The 17,360-nt window shown below is 39.5% G+C and overlaps 1 protein-coding gene across 1 annotated transcript in view; it reads right to left on the bottom strand.

Annotated features, from left to right (window-relative positions):
• Positions 1 to 1,716: 1,716 nt before the first annotated feature.
• Positions 1,717 to 17,360, bottom strand: part of ntng1a (netrin g1a) — a 337,096-nt gene continuing 321,452 nt past the window's right edge. Inside the window, exons 14-15 of the mRNA XM_034705917.1 lie at positions 12,218 to 12,352; positions 1,717 to 3,237 (exon numbers count right to left, since the gene is read on the bottom strand). Coding sequence (XP_034561808.1) covers positions 2,996 to 3,237; positions 12,218 to 12,352 — 377 coding nt within the window. The 3' untranslated portion in view covers positions 1,717 to 2,995. The remainder of the gene's footprint in view (positions 3,238 to 12,217; positions 12,353 to 17,360) is intronic.

Raw genomic sequence — 17,360 nt, 5'->3', positions numbered from 1 at the left:
TTATATTTGCCAAACATGATCACACTGAAAAAAAAGGGGAGAAAAAATAAAACTGATATATAAAGGGATTCTCTGGAGTCTGTTAATTTCGTTGTCCTATCAAAGTAAGAAGACTTGATACTTGACGTATCGTACAGATATGTTATTCATCCTCTCTTTGTAAACGAAGGATCATTATGTTAGGGGTAAAAAGGTCTATTTGTGTTTTCACTTCAACATCTTCCTGTGCAGAAGTAAAGAACATTTGTATAAAACACAGGAGCTGATAGTGAAACAGTCGATGGTACCGACTTCTTTCTTCCTTTTAGTGAAACTTTTAAAATCTAAACTCTTCTCAGCGTTAGCTCTGAGGCTGCGGTTTGAATATTTCAGGTTATAGATGAACTGTCGACTGTCTGACAGCAGCCACTATATAAACTTTGAACACCGGCTCTCAGGAGGACATCGATACTCGTAAATATTTAATTCAGTGCCTCCGACAATGCATGCCACCAAAATCTTTAGCAGATTGAATTTGAGATAAATGGCACGGAAATATCTCCAGAGCTGATACACACATTTTTTTATGTGGTGTTGTCGTGTCAGGCGGGCTAGCTGCTTTTTGTTCCACAGATCACATGATACATTTGTTTGTCAGCACTTCTACAGCCACTGTTTGTCCCACACAGCATGTACAGATATTAAAAAGATAAGAATGCTGTAATATGAAACTTTAAATATCTGAAAAGTTTTACACAGAAATAAAAAAAAAGAATTGAATGCATCATATTTGGTTAAATAACGTGAGGAAAGAGCTTTTTCTGTAAACTATAAAATCTTTGTCAAACATTTTTAAAACACGTCACTGTATTTATGAATCAGAACTATGTACAGCATATATACTTTTTATGATTTCTGCCTTTTTATATAAAATGAAATAATTTACACTTCACCATGTAAATTTAGACGGACTCATCAAATGTTAGACACACTCATTTTTGAATAAATCTGTTTGATATCTCGTACGTAATGATATACACTTTGTGTGTGTACTTTTGTGTGCAACAATTTTGAATCTTTCTTTAATCTGCTATTTAAACTAAATGTTCCCCAGTGTGTGATCAATAAAGTTGATCTTTATTTATCTTAATGATGTTTTATAGGTGCTGCATTATTCCTTGGCTCTGTATTCAGCTTTGTTTAAAGAGGTTTGCTGCACAGAGCATCATTACACTGAAAAACTAACGTGACAGAAGAGCTGTGTTTAAACCCAATTAGAGTTTATTTATTATTCATTTATGATCAGAACTTTACTCTGTCTGTATGTTTAATTGTGTAGTGCCTGTCACAAATTTGTGTTTTTGCATTTTAATTGGAAAGAATAAAAAAGAAAAGTTTTTCTCATTTTACTGTAATTGGTGTCAAAGTTTTTGGGAGGAAAGTTTTGTTAAATTATTCAGATTAGTTTTAGAAATTATTGACCTGCAGAGTAAAGTGCAACATAAGCAGTGGTATATATATATATATTTCAAACAATAAATATTGAATGCGTCTGATCAGGTTGAGGTGCAGAAAAACAAACAGGACACCTGTAAGTCAATGAAAAGTGTTAGATTATCTCAAACATGGGGACATGATAAACCTACCTTCAAACAACAAATGATGAAAAAAGTTTAATTTTTAAACTTTTATTCACTTAAATTCTCAAGTGTTAAAGCAAGAACAAAACATGTATAATGTCCTTTGGTGGGATTTTTATTACACTTTATTAATACTGTATATGTAAACTGATATTCTTTGATGCCAGCACGTTGCCAATACAAAGGAAAATCAACCGCACAACTAAAAGTAATCTCAACAAAGTAAAGAAGTGAAAGAAACAGAATAAAAGAAAAGAAACTTCTGCATCTGGAAGTCTTGAATAGATACATTAAAGGTCGGCTGTTTTCTATCACAGTTCAGATACAAAAGGACTACATGATGCTTTTTTTCTTGCTCTGTCGAGAAAAGAACTTGCAAATACACCGATGGTTTTCTACGCGCTCCTCGTCTGCTCGGGTGAACACTATCCTCGGACCATGACGGCGAGAGCGTGTTTGGTCTGAGATAGAAAAAGAATCAGACAGATTTATCGGAGGAACTTTCCGGAAGAGAGGAGGAGGAGGAGGGAAGGGGGAGGAGAGGGGAGGAAGAGGTGAGGGAACGGGGGCGGGGCTTCTTACACATGTGCATCACTAACATCGGACAAAATAATCTTTCAACCAACAAGGGTTTACAGAGTAACGTTCACAAAGCACAGGTCAGTGGCAGCATGGCGGGGGGGAGGGAGGGAGGGAAAGGAGGTGAGGATGAAGAGGTGAGACAGAAGCTAGAGAGAGGAGGGAGGGTGTCGACACTGGGGTAAGGGGGTCTGTGTCACAAAGAGGCAGTCCAACAGATTTCCTTCAATCCACAAAGCACTGACAGCAAAGAACACTCTCTGTTTGGGTTTGACTGTTTCTGGTTTCTTGGGTGGGGGGTGGGGGGGTACTTTCTTTGAGATGTCAGTTCAGCCATCTTGAACTCGCAGAAGCGTCCTGGGGGAGATCGACGGCCACTGCCTGAGCGCTGATTGGTCGCAGCTATTGTTGCCGTGGCAATAAGAGAGGAAGTGAGCGAGTCTGTTATCTCCCCTCCTAAAAGTGGAAGGAGCTCAGTACCAGGTATGGCTTAGAGGGGGAGGGGACTCATTTTACTCTTATTAAGCTCTTTTTTTTTATAATATCTCATTTTTAGAAGTATATGTTTTTTTTTATTTGATATATTCTTTAAATTAAATAAAGTTTTTGCACTCTTTGTCTGCACATTCCCTTTTCGTCAGCGAGTGTCCATAGAGTCCAGCGGCGGAGAAGCTTGGTTCAGTTCAGTCCAAAGCTCATGTTCTGTTCGATGGTTATTCGAAGGGGAGGGGGCAGGGGTGGGGAGGTAAAGGTGGAGGCAGTGGGGGGTTCATCACTCCCACCAGGTCTGGGTCTCTTCAGCAGGAGGCCGCTCTCAGCAGCGTGGAGCCCAGCAGCAGCAGCAGCAGCAACCAGGCGGAGGATGGAGGTGTCAGGGGGGCCTGGCCCGAGTCCGGCCCCCTGCAGCCTCCCAGCTCAGTCTCACAGCGAGGCTTCTCACACAGCAGACCTGTGTAGGCGGAGGGACAGTTGCAGCGGACATTGTTGATGCACACGCCACCATTTTGGCAGCGAAGGAGCTCGTTGTCACACACCCGGGCTGCAGGGGGGGGGCAGAGAGGAGAGAGAGGAGTGAGAAGCAGACAGGAGAGAGAGTGAAAGGTGACACTGTACCTGATGTGAACTGTGATGCATGACAAGGTAAAAGAGCGCTTACTATTGAGTGCATGAACCTTTTTTGCGTAGTTTAATTTCTGCACCGATTAAATGATTTAATCAGAGATCTCTCAAACTCTGATTCTGTCAAACTATAAAGAAAAACAGTTTTTTTTCCTTCAAGTAAAGTGTCACCACATTGGATTTTTTTTAAACATCTGCAGGAATAGTATTGTATCTATAGAAATATGTCTGTTTTGTTTCTTCCCCCAAGTTACAAAAGAAGATTGACACCAGCCTCAAACCTGTACAATAACTATGAAGCAGGTTACAGCAGCCTTAGAACCGTTAACCTCCTGGACTCTACCTGATGGTTTTCTCTCAAACCAAGAATTTTCTCGTATTTGGTAAAAATCCCTTTTAATCACTCAGAGTAATATAGTATCTTAAGATGATGTCAAACCTTTTATAATTTGATAACACCTCATTTGTATTTTTGTATGTGGGCAGATTTTCCCTTATTTAGAAAAACTGAAACAAACACTCTGTTATTATAAAAATTCAACTGACTCAAGGCAGGGGCATGTCAAGAGGGGCGGCCAGGGGTGGAACTGACCCTGTTGAAATCTGATTGGCCTCTCCTGGTACCTCTATGATTGGCTGAGGTGGGGAAATAAAGTATTTAGGCTGTGTTGCATGAGGGCACTTGAAGCTTTATTTGAATATTCATGTAATATTTTCTTTTGTGGGTTCTTTAATCCTCCTGTTATGTTCTTTTCTCTAGAACAGCAATAATGTTCCTGGGTCAATTTAACCCAGGGCATATTCAATTATCCAAAAGTGATAGTTTTACATCTAATTTTTAACTCCATTACTAACCATTAATATCAAGATTAAGTGCATTGGTGTTCTTTAATTCTCACAGATCATAGTTCAATGAGGATAACTCACTCATTTTTCATTAAAATGAATATGAACTTTTTTTAATGTACATTGGAAAGCCCTAAATATAAATACAATAGTTTTACATGACATAGATTTTTGTTCATTTTATTTTACATTTTGAATTATTTTTTTTTAGTAAGTTATGTTGATAAATTAACACAAGACACCTCTTCTGTCACATGCTGCACAGATTTTTATGCTGCATTTAGCTGGTTTGGAAGGCATATATTGCCTAAAATAGACTTTATAAAGGGTCAATTTAACCAGCAACATATCAGGAGGGTTAAATTAGGGATTCACAAAACATATCTACTTGATAAGTTATATTGAGTATTTGGATTTATTTTTCCAAGAATACATGTTTATCCGATAATTACCAATAAAAGTTGCTTTCCTTTACTTAATAAGTGTTGTCACAACAAGCTGACAAAAGAGTACAAATTGTGTCATCGGTGTGGATGTTTTTCCCTGTTTCAGAGGGCAACCCTGTTGCAAGTTAAAAAATATATACCGCAAGTAAAAAAAAAAGCCACAATGCTTGACCATGACAAATCTTTGAAGCCAACTAAAAAGTTGTCCTCACAACAAAGATGGATATAACAAAATGAAGCAGCAGTAGCTGCAGCTGGTATTAGCACCAGTGTGCTTATTAAGAACTGCACAAATTTTAACAGAGACAACCCAAAGCCAAAGCAATGAATGACAAACTCAATGGATTTACAACACTTAATGACCCACCTTTTCCCAGGCAGAAGGAGAAAGATTTCACAACGTAATGGTATATTTGGAAAAGTTATCTGTTATTGTTTAAATTGTAACTTTGAACATTTATGTTAGTCGTTGAAGTAGATGTGACTAGTGGAGGCAAAATTTGAAATTAATGAAATTAATTGGTGTACCACCCCTGCATAATTCAGTGCTCCAGTTGGGCCACTGAGTCAAAGAAAATGTCTGGACACGGCCCTGCCAACAAGTCAAGTCAAGTCAAACAGATTTATCAACAAAAACTAAACAGTTTCAGTTCATCTTTGTGTGTGAAGATAATATTTTTGTCAGTTGTGTGAGTAAATTCCACTCTAATAATCTAGATTTCTTAAATCTCAGAGTTAATTGATGCTGTATCCCATCAGCTTTTTGAGACAGCACAGCTTCCTGAAATCGTGACGGCATCCCCCTCGAACAGCTCTGACTTTGGACAAACTGAATGTCAGGTGAAAATTGGAGTATATTTGGAGCTGGGACAGCGAGGCCGCTCCATTCCCAGCGGAGCCGAGCTGTCAAGCAAGCTGGAGGCAAACAAAGCAGCGCGGCTCAACCTAATAAACCAACAGAGAGGAATAAACAGTGATAAACACGGAGGCCACTTCTGCCCCATTCAGCCCTTTATAGGAGCAGAAAACAATGTGGTGAGCAATCTATGGAGTCTATGGGACATAAATATCACAATAACACACATCAGCCTCTCTCCTAATACTCAGAACTGGATGTATGCCATCTCAGAGGAATAGCAAATAGAGCTTTGATGGAGACTGGTTAAGAAACATCGACTCTGCGGATCTTATTTGTGCCTCGTCTCTTTTTGTTGAAGAAAAGCGAGCGCCTTTTTGGCTCTTTAAGTTCTGCTCCAGGCCACAGCTCACCAATTACCATTCACTACCAGCCCCAAATAAGACATATGAACTCTGTCTCTGGCTTTTTTCCCCTCTAACTGACGTATCAATTTCACGACCAATTCAAGCACTCAGCACAAAGTAAAGTAATGAGTCGATAAATAAAGCTACAGGCACAGCAGGAAAACACAGTTTGTGTCTCTGGAAAGCTTTTGTTCAATCAGTTTCTCCTGATGATGACATAGATAAGTATAAATGTCTTCTTCAACATGACAAGGAGGATAAGGTGTATTAATTAAAGATTGTGTTTTCCCCTGAGCAGCTTTTGATATGATCTGAATACAGAGAGACTCCTTTAATTAGACTGTGACCTTTACTCCCGTCAGTCTCATCCCTGCTGGCTTTTATTGAGTTTTTCTGAGGATATTCAAAGTGCTTTCTTTTACACAGCGCTCGCCTTTTTTGGTGCCAATGTTAACTGCTGCTACTGCTGCTTCATATTTCCTCGATCCATCTTCATTGTGATGACGACTTTTCAGGTGACTTAACCCTCCTGCTATGTTGCGGGTCAAATTGACCCTTTTTAAAGTCTATTTTAGGCAGTATATGCCTTCCAAACCAGCTGAAGGCAGCATCAAAATCTGGGCAGCATGTGACAGAAGAGGTGTCGTGTTAATTTATCAATATCACTTCATAAAAATAAAAAAATTCAAAATGTAAAATAAAATAAACAAAAATCCATGTCATGTAAAACTATTGTATTTATATTTAGGGCTTTCCAATGTACATTAAAAAAAGTTTTAACATGAATTTAAAAAAAACGAGTGAGTTATCAGCATTGAACCATGATCTGTGAGAATCAAAGAACACCATTGGACTATATCTTGCTTTAAATGGTTGATAAAGGAGTTAAAAATAAGATTTAAAAAAATGTGTATTGGGATTTTTTGGGGTTCTGACACTTTTGGATAATTAAATATGGCCCGGGTCCAATTGACCCAGGAACATTATTGCTGTTCCAGAGAAATGAACATTACAGGAGGGTTAAACAATTTGTTGTGCTTAAAGTTTAAGACTTTTGTCCTTGTCTCTGAATACTTGGAGTATATGTTTTGCATATTAAATTGTTATCCTCTGACACAGTGAAAAACATCCACACCGGTAACATTTTGAAGGTCCCATCAGCTTGTTGTGACTGTACTTGTTTTTCTGTTTATATAATGTTGTATCCCATACCACCACCTACTGTGTTGTGATGTGTGGGCTTGTTGATAAGTAAATGACAGCAACTTTTATGAGTTATTTTACATATAGATTGGCCCAAAACATATTGTGAATCCCTGATTTTAACCCACCAATTCTATTGAGTTGACAATACTGTCTGATATTAGACACCTTCTCCTGACGTTTTACACTGATATCTCCAGAAAGCAGAAACATTCCAACTGTTTTTCTCACGTCCAAAGGATCCTTGAAACATCCATTTCACCAGATAGAAGACTGAGCCCAAAAACAGCAACAAGCAAACTGTGCAAAATTCTTTTCAGACAGTAAAGGCAAATATATTTGATACAGTTATCATTGTTCTGAAAAATAGAGAAAGCAGCTTATATCGTGTTATTATGAAATCAAAAAGACTGAATTTTATTTCAGTGCAGCACTACTTTTGAAATTAATTCTGCATGATGCTCGACACTGCATAACAAGTTCAGTGGACTTCAAAGGAGAGTTCAGGTGTAATGGCTAACCCCTGCAGGCTGAGCGCCTCATTGGCTGCTAATTAAAGCGATGCTAATGTCCAAAATGAAACAGAGGTATTGATTTTTAAAAAAGACATCAATAACAGGTTGTTAAATATACATAGCAGGGTCAGTGAGATTAAAGGTGCTGTGAAGAGAGGAGAAAAACCTGAGGGCACGAAAAGTAACAGCAGGGCATTATGGGTAATGAGCTGATCATTGTTTGGTGCATGTTCTAGGGGAGAGGTAGCTGAAAACAAATGTAGCATCGCTGCTTTGTTTTCATCACATTAAACAGAAGTGCAGCTTTGTCTTTTAGCCTGAAACCATAAATTATTCTCTGCACCTTCATCTCTTCTATAAGCGTTTCTCTGCAGGTAAACAGAGCCGGCACAGCCAGTGAATGAAGAGATTTGTAGCGTTTGCTTTTGATATGAGTGATAATATTTAGAGAGGAGAGTGATGAACTAGGTGTGCCTGTCTGGGACTGTGATGTGTTTGACGAGAGATTTGAGTTTTAATTGCATTCTTCAGTCTGAATGCAGATGGAGTCTCGTCCACACACAGGAGTCCTGCTGCAGGGGGAGGTCAAGAAAAGTTTGAAAACTACTCTAGCACAGGAATAACTCAAAGTTAGGAGCTCCTCTGGCTGACTTATTTAAGGTGTTTCCCATTTTAATCTCTCTGTGGAGAACATTTAGAGCAGCCAGTGTGAGGACAAATTCAGCTTAGAACAGTTTTCAGCTGTAGACCCATTTGTTGTGGAGGTTGTTTTTGTAAAACTAGCTTTTTCATTTGTTGCCAGAGCTGCGAAAGATCTCTTTCAGTTACAAAAAAAACCCCACAGAGAAGTCTAGAGAGTAAAAACTGGGTGCACTATTCACCAGGACCAATTATAATGACCGAGCATTGTACTTCTTTTTCTCTGACATTGGCAGTTCCTCATACTCTTTTTTAGGACACAAAACTGAAGAGCTGAGGGCTGAAAACGCAAGTCAGCTTGTATTTTGTCAGTCTTTGTGCACTTTATTCCTGTTTCATGGCAGGCTGTAAACTTGAACTCTTGAACTTAACCATGGCTTCAAAAAGTGTTTCAAATTGATCACCTTCAGTTTTGTATGCAAAATGATCTGCAGATTTCATCCCATCTACAAAATAACCATATCATGGGTTTAAAACTGGTTGTAACATTGATTAAAGCAGTTTCATGTAAAGGTTCAGTGTCTCTCTGATGCTCCATGGAAGGGCTTTGGGTCCTTCGGAAAAGCGTCTGTTAACTTGAGCATAGCTTGATCAGTTATATAACCACAGTGTAGAAGCTTGAAACTAAGGCTGTGCTCAGGCCAAAAGCATGACTTTTTTTTTTTTCCTTCTGTTTTTTCAGAAGAGTATATTTTAGCAACAATTGGGTTTGTTCTTATCTGTTATGTGAAACACAAGCTAACAATGTTTCGCTCCAGAAACTACTTGATGCTGACCAGATTCTGGTTCAAAGACTTGTCAGCTGGGATAATTACCAGGATTTTTCTTACAGACACCAACTACCGGTATTCTGTTTCAGCTGTGGAGCGCCTGTCCATCTGTCTCCACTGAGTCTCAGTTTCACTGTATCTAACAACTCACACTAAAGTCAGCTGAAATCTGTCTGACCACAGCCCTATGAAGATCAAACAAACAGATGTTATTAGGATTTAATGAAAAGAAACCGATTTCACTATGATTTAATGACAATAAACAGATTTGGCTATGGTTTAATGACAATAAACTGATTTGATTGTGATTTAATGAGAATAAACTGATTTGGCTGTGGCTTAATGACAATACACTGATTTGATTGTGATTTAATGACAATAAACTGATTTGGCTATGGTTTAATGACAATAACTTGATTTGGCTGTGATTTAATGACAATAAACAGATGTTACTGTGATTTAATGACCATAAACAGGCTGAAAGGATGCTGAAATAATTAAATGATGCAGGTTCTTAAAAAGTCAGAATTCATGATTTGTCAGGTCCGTCTGCGACACGAGAAGAAAACATCTTTTAATCTGGTAGTTTTATGAATGGACATTTATTTATGCAACCACCAAACACCAGGAAAATCAAAGCACTCTTGATTGGCTTTGGTTGACTTAATCCTAACATCACCTTGCATGACTGTCAGGTCACTTCAACCTGTATATTCCCATGGTTAACATCACCTTGTGCAAACTTGCATGTTTGCATCGATTTTGTAATCCTGCCATGTGAACACACCTTAAGAAAGTGGTTGGCTGTAAATGCTTTGATGTCAGACAGAAATGAAAAGGTAAGAGCATCATGAGTTGTGCTTTTACTTAAACATGTAAAGTCAAATATTAAGAAAAGTGAAAGTTTAATTTCAGCAGACAAGAAGGAAAGCACTGAGAACACAAAAATAATTTGCACATAAACATTTGTTTGCTGTTCTGATCACAGACTTATATTTAATCTGACAAATTAAAACCATTATCCACCTGTGATCCGTCTCTGTTTGAGACTTCCATCTGTTTGACTTGATTTTCACTTTATTTAACACTCTGAGTGTGCAAATGTTTAATTGCTGCTGTTCTACAGCTCAGCATTCCCCACGTTTCACAGACTTAGCCCCATAGTTTGCATGCGTTCATTACAATGTGACATACAGACCCCACCTTCAGCCCTTTGTGTAGACACAGATGCTGACACTGTGTGTTCACACAATACACACTGAATATTTTAGTCTAAACAGTGCATTTTAATGAGCACCCATCTGTGTCAGGAACTCCAAAATAAACTGATTATTCATTTTGCACTGATTCAAAATCACAAAGCACCTGAATTCACAACCCTTCATGTAGCTTGCTGTTATTTTGGAGTCAACTTGCATGAACTTGAGGAAAATGCTGACATTGTACTGAGTAAAAAACAGACGTCATCACTGCAGCTTGTGACGTTATATTTCATTAGGCTGTATTATCGCTTTTACTCTTTGGTAAAGCCCTTCAAAGTATCTCCAGTGGCCTTATGGATCCTTTACTGTCGAACACAGAAGCTAACTCTATTCCACTGCAGTTTTTGGAAAAATAAACAAATAAATAGAGGCCTTCACTGAATACAAATTCAACATGTTTTGCCACCTTACAGTGTTCAAGTTTCTTATTTCAGACGACTTTTAGCAAGCACAGTGATATATGCTGAGCTACGGGAGGCAGACAGATAGACGGCACCACCTTCATAAAATATGTCGAAATCTGGAAGAACTACAGCAGCTTGGTCACTGGCCCAATGCTACAAGATATGACACTGAAGGTCTTATTTCTGTAACCTGTCTTCTGGTTTATTGATGCACTGCTAATTCAGAAAGTGTGTGGAGCAAGAAAGTCTGTTTTGGATTGCAGTTAATCAGGGTTGTTTGGTCAAAATTAACCAGGAGGCCAAATCTGTATAAGGAGAATGGCTCCTTCTCATGAATATACTTTAATTCATTCTTTAGACCACTTATGCTGTTATTGATAGGACAGCCTATGAGAGACAGGGGTGACATGCAGCTAATGGTCAAAGCTGGGAGTTGAACCTGCGACTACTTTAACTTCTTAACAGATAGTGGACGATGCAAGAAAATAGGAGACGAGACGCAGGTTCAACTTCAAGCTTTGACCATACGCTGCATGTCATCCCCCACTTTCTCTCTCCCTAACAATTATAAACCATGGTATAAAGATGACTCACTGTTGGTCAGTCATGCCAATTAGCAGCTATTATTATCTGCTTTATAGTTAATTCTGGGCAAAATAGGCCAAAAATCCAAGCTCTAAACTTCAAGTCCATTTTTTAATAAATAAGCATAAACAGTGTTTGGTGTTTTGTTCTTTTTAAACTGTCAAAGAGTCAAAATCCTTCATCTAAAGGTGTGCACTTTATCATGGCTGCCTCCTGCAGGTTTGTCACTGAAGTTTGTCTGGAAAAAAAACATGAAAAATCTGTGACATTTGAAACAGAATGACTACACAGGGCATGCTTTGTTAAATGACCAGGGGAAATATAAACAGTGGGCGGTAATAAATGATCTGGAACTGAAAAGGACCTGCATTCTGTGTTAAAAAATGTTAGCGTTGGATGACATTGTCCTGCTGTGGACTGGCGAGAGGGTGATGGCTACTCAAACAGATCGCAGGCAGCCTGTCAAGCAGTCAATATTGACTCAGCTGTGGATTTGTTGGTGTGCAACATGGCTGGATAACTGAGTTACGGAGCAGCATGCATCCTGCCATGCCTCTGATTTCTCTCTATTTGAGCTGTGTAGGGCACCTGCTGATGCGACATTGTTCACGCAGCCGCAGCGAGTGTGAAATGCAGGTTTGGTTAGTATACTGGGTTAGATCTTATGTGTTTGTAAAGGCAGCTGGGCACATGTGCAGCTCATTCTTCCAGCCAAAGCTCAGGAATCACAGAGAGAGAGGAAAGACATCAGAGAGAGAGAGAGAGAGAGAGAGAGAGAGAGAGAGGAGAGAGAGAGAGAGAGAGAGAGAGAGAGAGAGAGAGAGAGAGAGAGAGCAAGGGAGAGCAAGGGAGAGAGAGGAGGGAGGACAGTCAGGAGCTGCGTAGGGAGAGTCGTGGTTCTACTTACATTTGCAGCCATCGTCCCACAAATATCCGGGCAGACACTCCTGACACTTGGGCCCTGTAGTGCCCTCCTTACATATACAAAATCCTGTGCCATTACAGCGATCACTGACTGAGCCAAAGGGATTACAATTACACTCTGGAAAAACAAGACACACATACACACACAGGCTGGAAACAGGGCGGTTCTTTGACTTCCTGCGAGGACCACATTCCTCTGCTTCATTATCATCTCAACTATCACAACAAGGTGCTTAATTATTAAAAATGTGACTACATTTCAAGACTCATACAGGAAAAATGCTACCATTTCAACTGTAATGGAGACAGAATGAGAAAAGAATGAAGCTGATTATAGATGCATGTAATCATTACAGCATATTTGTAATTATTATAACATTTAGCTTACTATTATACAATGTGCAATGAGCAAATATGCAAAGCATTATCAGTGGCTTTGATTTAAGATGAACAAAGTGAGCTAATCTGCACATGCTTTACTAATTAATATCTTATTCATTCAAACAGAGAGAGAGAAAGAGTGACAGAAACAGAAGCAAAGAGGAGACAGGAGATGTGATGAGCAAGTTTCAGATGCACGATGGAAACAGGGATCAATGTGAATGTACAGGTTTTAGAGGAATGAAAGTACAGTACATTGAAATGGGCATTGTCGTAACATGTTCCTTAATTCTCTCAAATTTGGACATGATGTTCAAACTTCAAGTTATCCTTTTACTCTGCATATCTTTCTCTCTCACACAAGACAGTGGTCAAAAGCCAATCAGCAACTTGAAATATCCTTAAAAAGAACCTTGTCTTTAAAAAAAAAAAACCTGTCGAGTCTCTTGTGTCCTACGCTCAACTGACCTTCCAGCTTTCCACAGCGTCCCGAGCACTCTGCAGTCAAAGTGACACCTATTTTGACAGCCCCTGACCATCACATTGCACCTTCTGCTGCTGTGCCGGCTGCACGTGGATGCACTCGAGTGACAACCGGGGGTCAGGCAGGAGGACGGAGGTGACGGTTAGTGACAAACGGGGGGGTCAGTCACAGAGAGGCAGGGTGACAGCGAGCGGGCACGAGGTATAACGCCTCTGTGACGGTTTTCAGCTGCTACTCCTGAGGCCACTTCATGTATACGACATATGCACTGGTGTGGCACCTCTGACTGGCGGTGTGACTTCGCTGTGACATTTCTCTCAAAACTCTTGTTGCCTGTCAGACTCCCCCCTCAGGACTCACAAATGCACCTGCCACTGAGTGCTGTGAACTCACACTCCACATGTTAGCTAAAGTATACAACAGAGAGCCATACTGCCTTCAGAACCAAGTAAAAATGCAGTTTTCACACACTTTCACCCATATGAAACACATGATGCTGTGTATGAATGACTGTACAAACCTATTAGTTTTCACTTTGTCAGTCACACGCTGAAGACAGGGGACTGTAAGCTGAATATGCTAGTTCTGTTTCTCATGGTTCCCTGGCAACCTCATGATGACAATGGACTTCAAAATTATCATGAGTTCAAGTGAGAAAATGGAAGTCAACTGTGAAATACTACATAGAAACAAACAAGGTAGCAGATTTAAACCTCCTGTATATTACTGTAAATCCTGTAATACAAACCGGGGCCTTTTTTTTTGCTTCTTCTGCGGAGGGTCTTTATATGGAGCAGGCTTGTATTAGAGGCAGGCCTTTAAATCAGATTCTATCTGTCTGAGAAGTATGTTCATATTTTAATGCAAAGTGAAAGCCTGATTGACTAAAAGATTGCTCAGCTTTTGTGCCTGTTAAACTGCCAGAAAACATTGTATAATTCACAAATCAGGCGCAAAAGGTTAAAGGCTCAACTGCACTGATAAACAAAAAACGTCTCTAGGCATCATTACTGGTGGCATACATTTAAATGCACCCTTTCACAAGATTTGTGAAGCTAGCAAAACAAAAATGTCTTTAAAACATATCAACAAATAATGTAGCATGCTACCTTAACAGCTACAAGCTAGCAGACACAAACCAACCAAATACTATTACATAAAACAAGCTCACAGCCAGTCTCAGTTATAACATACTTTATCAATACAAGCTAGCTAGAAAGAACAACACAGGCTAGCAGCAATACATAAGCTGTTACACAAGTATGTTAGCTGATAGAAACAACCACAACAAGAGCTACATTTATGAAGGTAGCAGAACCAAAACGTCTTTTGAAGATCAAATCAAAATACAGTACAATGGACTGGCGACCAACTGTCAGGTTCTCCATCACTATAGCGAAAAAAAGCAAAACAGTAAGAAGTTAGCTTCTTGAATACTAGCCATATTTCATTAATTAATACAAACTAGCCGCTAGAAGAAAAAAAAACCTGCTAGCATCTAACTTATAGTATACTACCTTAAAACACACAAGCTGGCAGACATTAAAATACTACATCAAACAAGTGCAAAGTAGTGACAAAGTTCAAAAGAAGCTAGCAGTGAAGTAACCACAACAGCTAAAGAACAACTGTAAGACTTATATTAAATAAGGTACTAGCTAAAACAACCTTTTTTTAATCTATTAACATTAGCTAGATAACATACTCTCACAAGCCATCTGACACAATACTATGTACATAAAACAAGCTTACAGCTATACTAAATTCTAATATACTTTAAGCTAGTAGCTTGAAAGCAAAAACACAACCTAGTCGCTATGCAAATTCTGATTTGCATAAGTCAATAAAAGCTAGATATAATTTATAAAGCTGTATATAGTTAATGTACAGTATATACATATATAAAGCAATATAGATAATATAGCAGATAGAGACATGGTGTAACTTACGAAATCAAGATAACAGCTAGAAATTTAAAGTAACATACTACCTAAACAGGTAAGCAAGCAGAGAGAACCAAACTGTACAACTCTACACAAGTAGAGCAGCTACAGAGATATTCTTACATCAATACAAGCTAGTATCCATAAGCAACAACACAGGCTGTACTGTAACAAACATTATAAACAAATTGATAAGTGCAGCTGCTAGAAATGTAAAATAGCATACTACATAAACAGGTAGCAGATGCAAACCTAATGTTATCCTACACCAATAGAAACAAGCTAGGCCATAGAAGCCAAATGGGACACACTACATATAAGCTAGTAAACAGTGACTGCAACATACTGTATAATCAGCAACTTAAAGGCTATACCCCTGTAATATAATTGATAATGACCATGATTGTGGCCGTTCAGTTTTCAAGCTGTGTCCTCGTCCCAACAAATATCTTTAAAACTATAAAACACTAATAAATTCCCATTTTTTTTAACAATCCTTGTCTGTATGACAATCAATGTCATTGCCAAGGCTGTAGCTGGTTTCACCAATAGAAAAACATCCCTTTGTTTACCGCAAGTTCAATACTGTATGTCGTTAGATTTGTCAATCACTCTCGGTGTGCTCGGCCTGTTGCTTAGCTAGCCCAGCTTATCATACTGACAGGACCTGCTTGGTAATGTTAGGCAGGCTAGCTGTCGTGCCGATAAGGAAGTCAGTAGAGCTCCAGGAGAGTTACAGCTTTCTTAAAGTAGCAGTCTTAGACTTAGCCTTAGAAATAATTTAAGTCTAAGTCTAAGATGAATCATATATGCTGTGTTTTGCACACGTCCATTTTCAGTCACCCATGGTGGAAATGTCAACGCACAAAGCTATATTATAACGAGCAAACACAGATTAGAATTTAAGGTGTATTTACGAAAAATCTAATTGTACAATGGGTTCATACATGTAGGGAGATAATCATTACACAGTGGTAACCCTAAACCTGTCTGCAGAAAATGAAACCTGAAAGAAATTGACCAAATTCTTCAACACATCCATTTTGGTGTCTTTATCTTAACTCACAATAATGAGTGACATCACTGTGCTAAAGCAGAAGAAGCAAAAGAGGAGGATATGGAGACCACTTAAAAACATGGAGGCAGACTGATGTACCGTTAATGAAATGGTGAAGGGTGAATGGTGATGCTTTCTTATGGTGACAAGTCAAAGACAGGAGGTGAGATAGGAAAGTGTTTGTGTGAAAGCAGGGTTGCAGTGAAAGGGGACGGTGGGGGGGACTAACCTATGCAAACATTTTCATCGTCCAGTTCTGCAGAGGCATTGCGGTAGAAGCCCAGCTTGCATAGCTGGCAGTGCTGGCCCCTAGTGTTGTGCTTACAGCTCACGCAAATGACGGTGTTTAGCAGCTCAATGTAGCTGCATCGGTTGGAGTGGCCGAAGCATTCGCAGTCTTGCAAAAAGAGGGGAAATGTGAAGGAGAGAGGGCAGGTAAAGAGAGGAAAAGAAGAGAAGGAAAGAAAGAAAGAGAGACGCGGTAGGGAGTGTTGAAATCGTTGCAGAATTTGCAAGTGCTGCGACGGAGATGTTAGCAAGGATTGTAGCGAGGCACCATGGCATGCAAGGTTAAAAGTGGAGGCTGCGTTATGAGGGAGGAGAAGAATGATGGGTCGGGGGTCACTCATGAGTAGTCTGGTGTGAGCACAGCCAGAGTTAGAAAAAGACACCACATAAAAAAAGCACGGCGTTAGTAAGACTCAAAGAGGTCACATCACGTCAAGCACACCACAACATGAGGCGAGAAAGACTCCAGACTGAAGGCACACAGACACCAGAAACACCACAGAGCGTATAGCAGGTCAAACCATGAATGAGATGGAGCTTTTCACTCAGGGAAATGGTGCTGAAATGTTTGAATTTAATCCTTCTTTCGAGTGTAGGAAACATTTAATGGAGCTTCAGATCAAAACCCTCTGTGATGAAATGTACGACAAATTTTAAATCCAAGCAACCCTTAAGTCATCCAACAGCTAGAACTTAAGTGTCTGGACTGTTGTTTTTAAAGGGCTCTTACCACTCAGCTTATACTGTTTTCTGGAAGCAGTCAAGTGCACAGTGAGTTGCAGCTTGGAAGAGTGTGTCACTGCCTGCTATGCACTGTAATGTCATGCTAAATTAGATATATGGAGTTGTAGATGAACTGCAGAAGCTCGCACTGCGGTCTATGATACTCACTGGCAGCTCTGGCCTGAGGAGGCGTAGGGTGGAGGAAGGGAGGGGAGGGCAGGGGAGAGGAGGGGGCAACTCCAGCTTGGCT

This window comes from Notolabrus celidotus, chromosome 17 (assembly GCF_009762535.1).
Source record: "Notolabrus celidotus isolate fNotCel1 chromosome 17, fNotCel1.pri, whole genome shotgun sequence".
Lineage (NCBI taxonomy): Eukaryota > Metazoa > Chordata > Actinopteri > Labriformes > Labridae > Notolabrus > Notolabrus celidotus.
The sequence above is the reverse complement of the archived record's forward strand: the minus strand, read 5'-3'. Positions and strand labels throughout refer to the sequence as shown.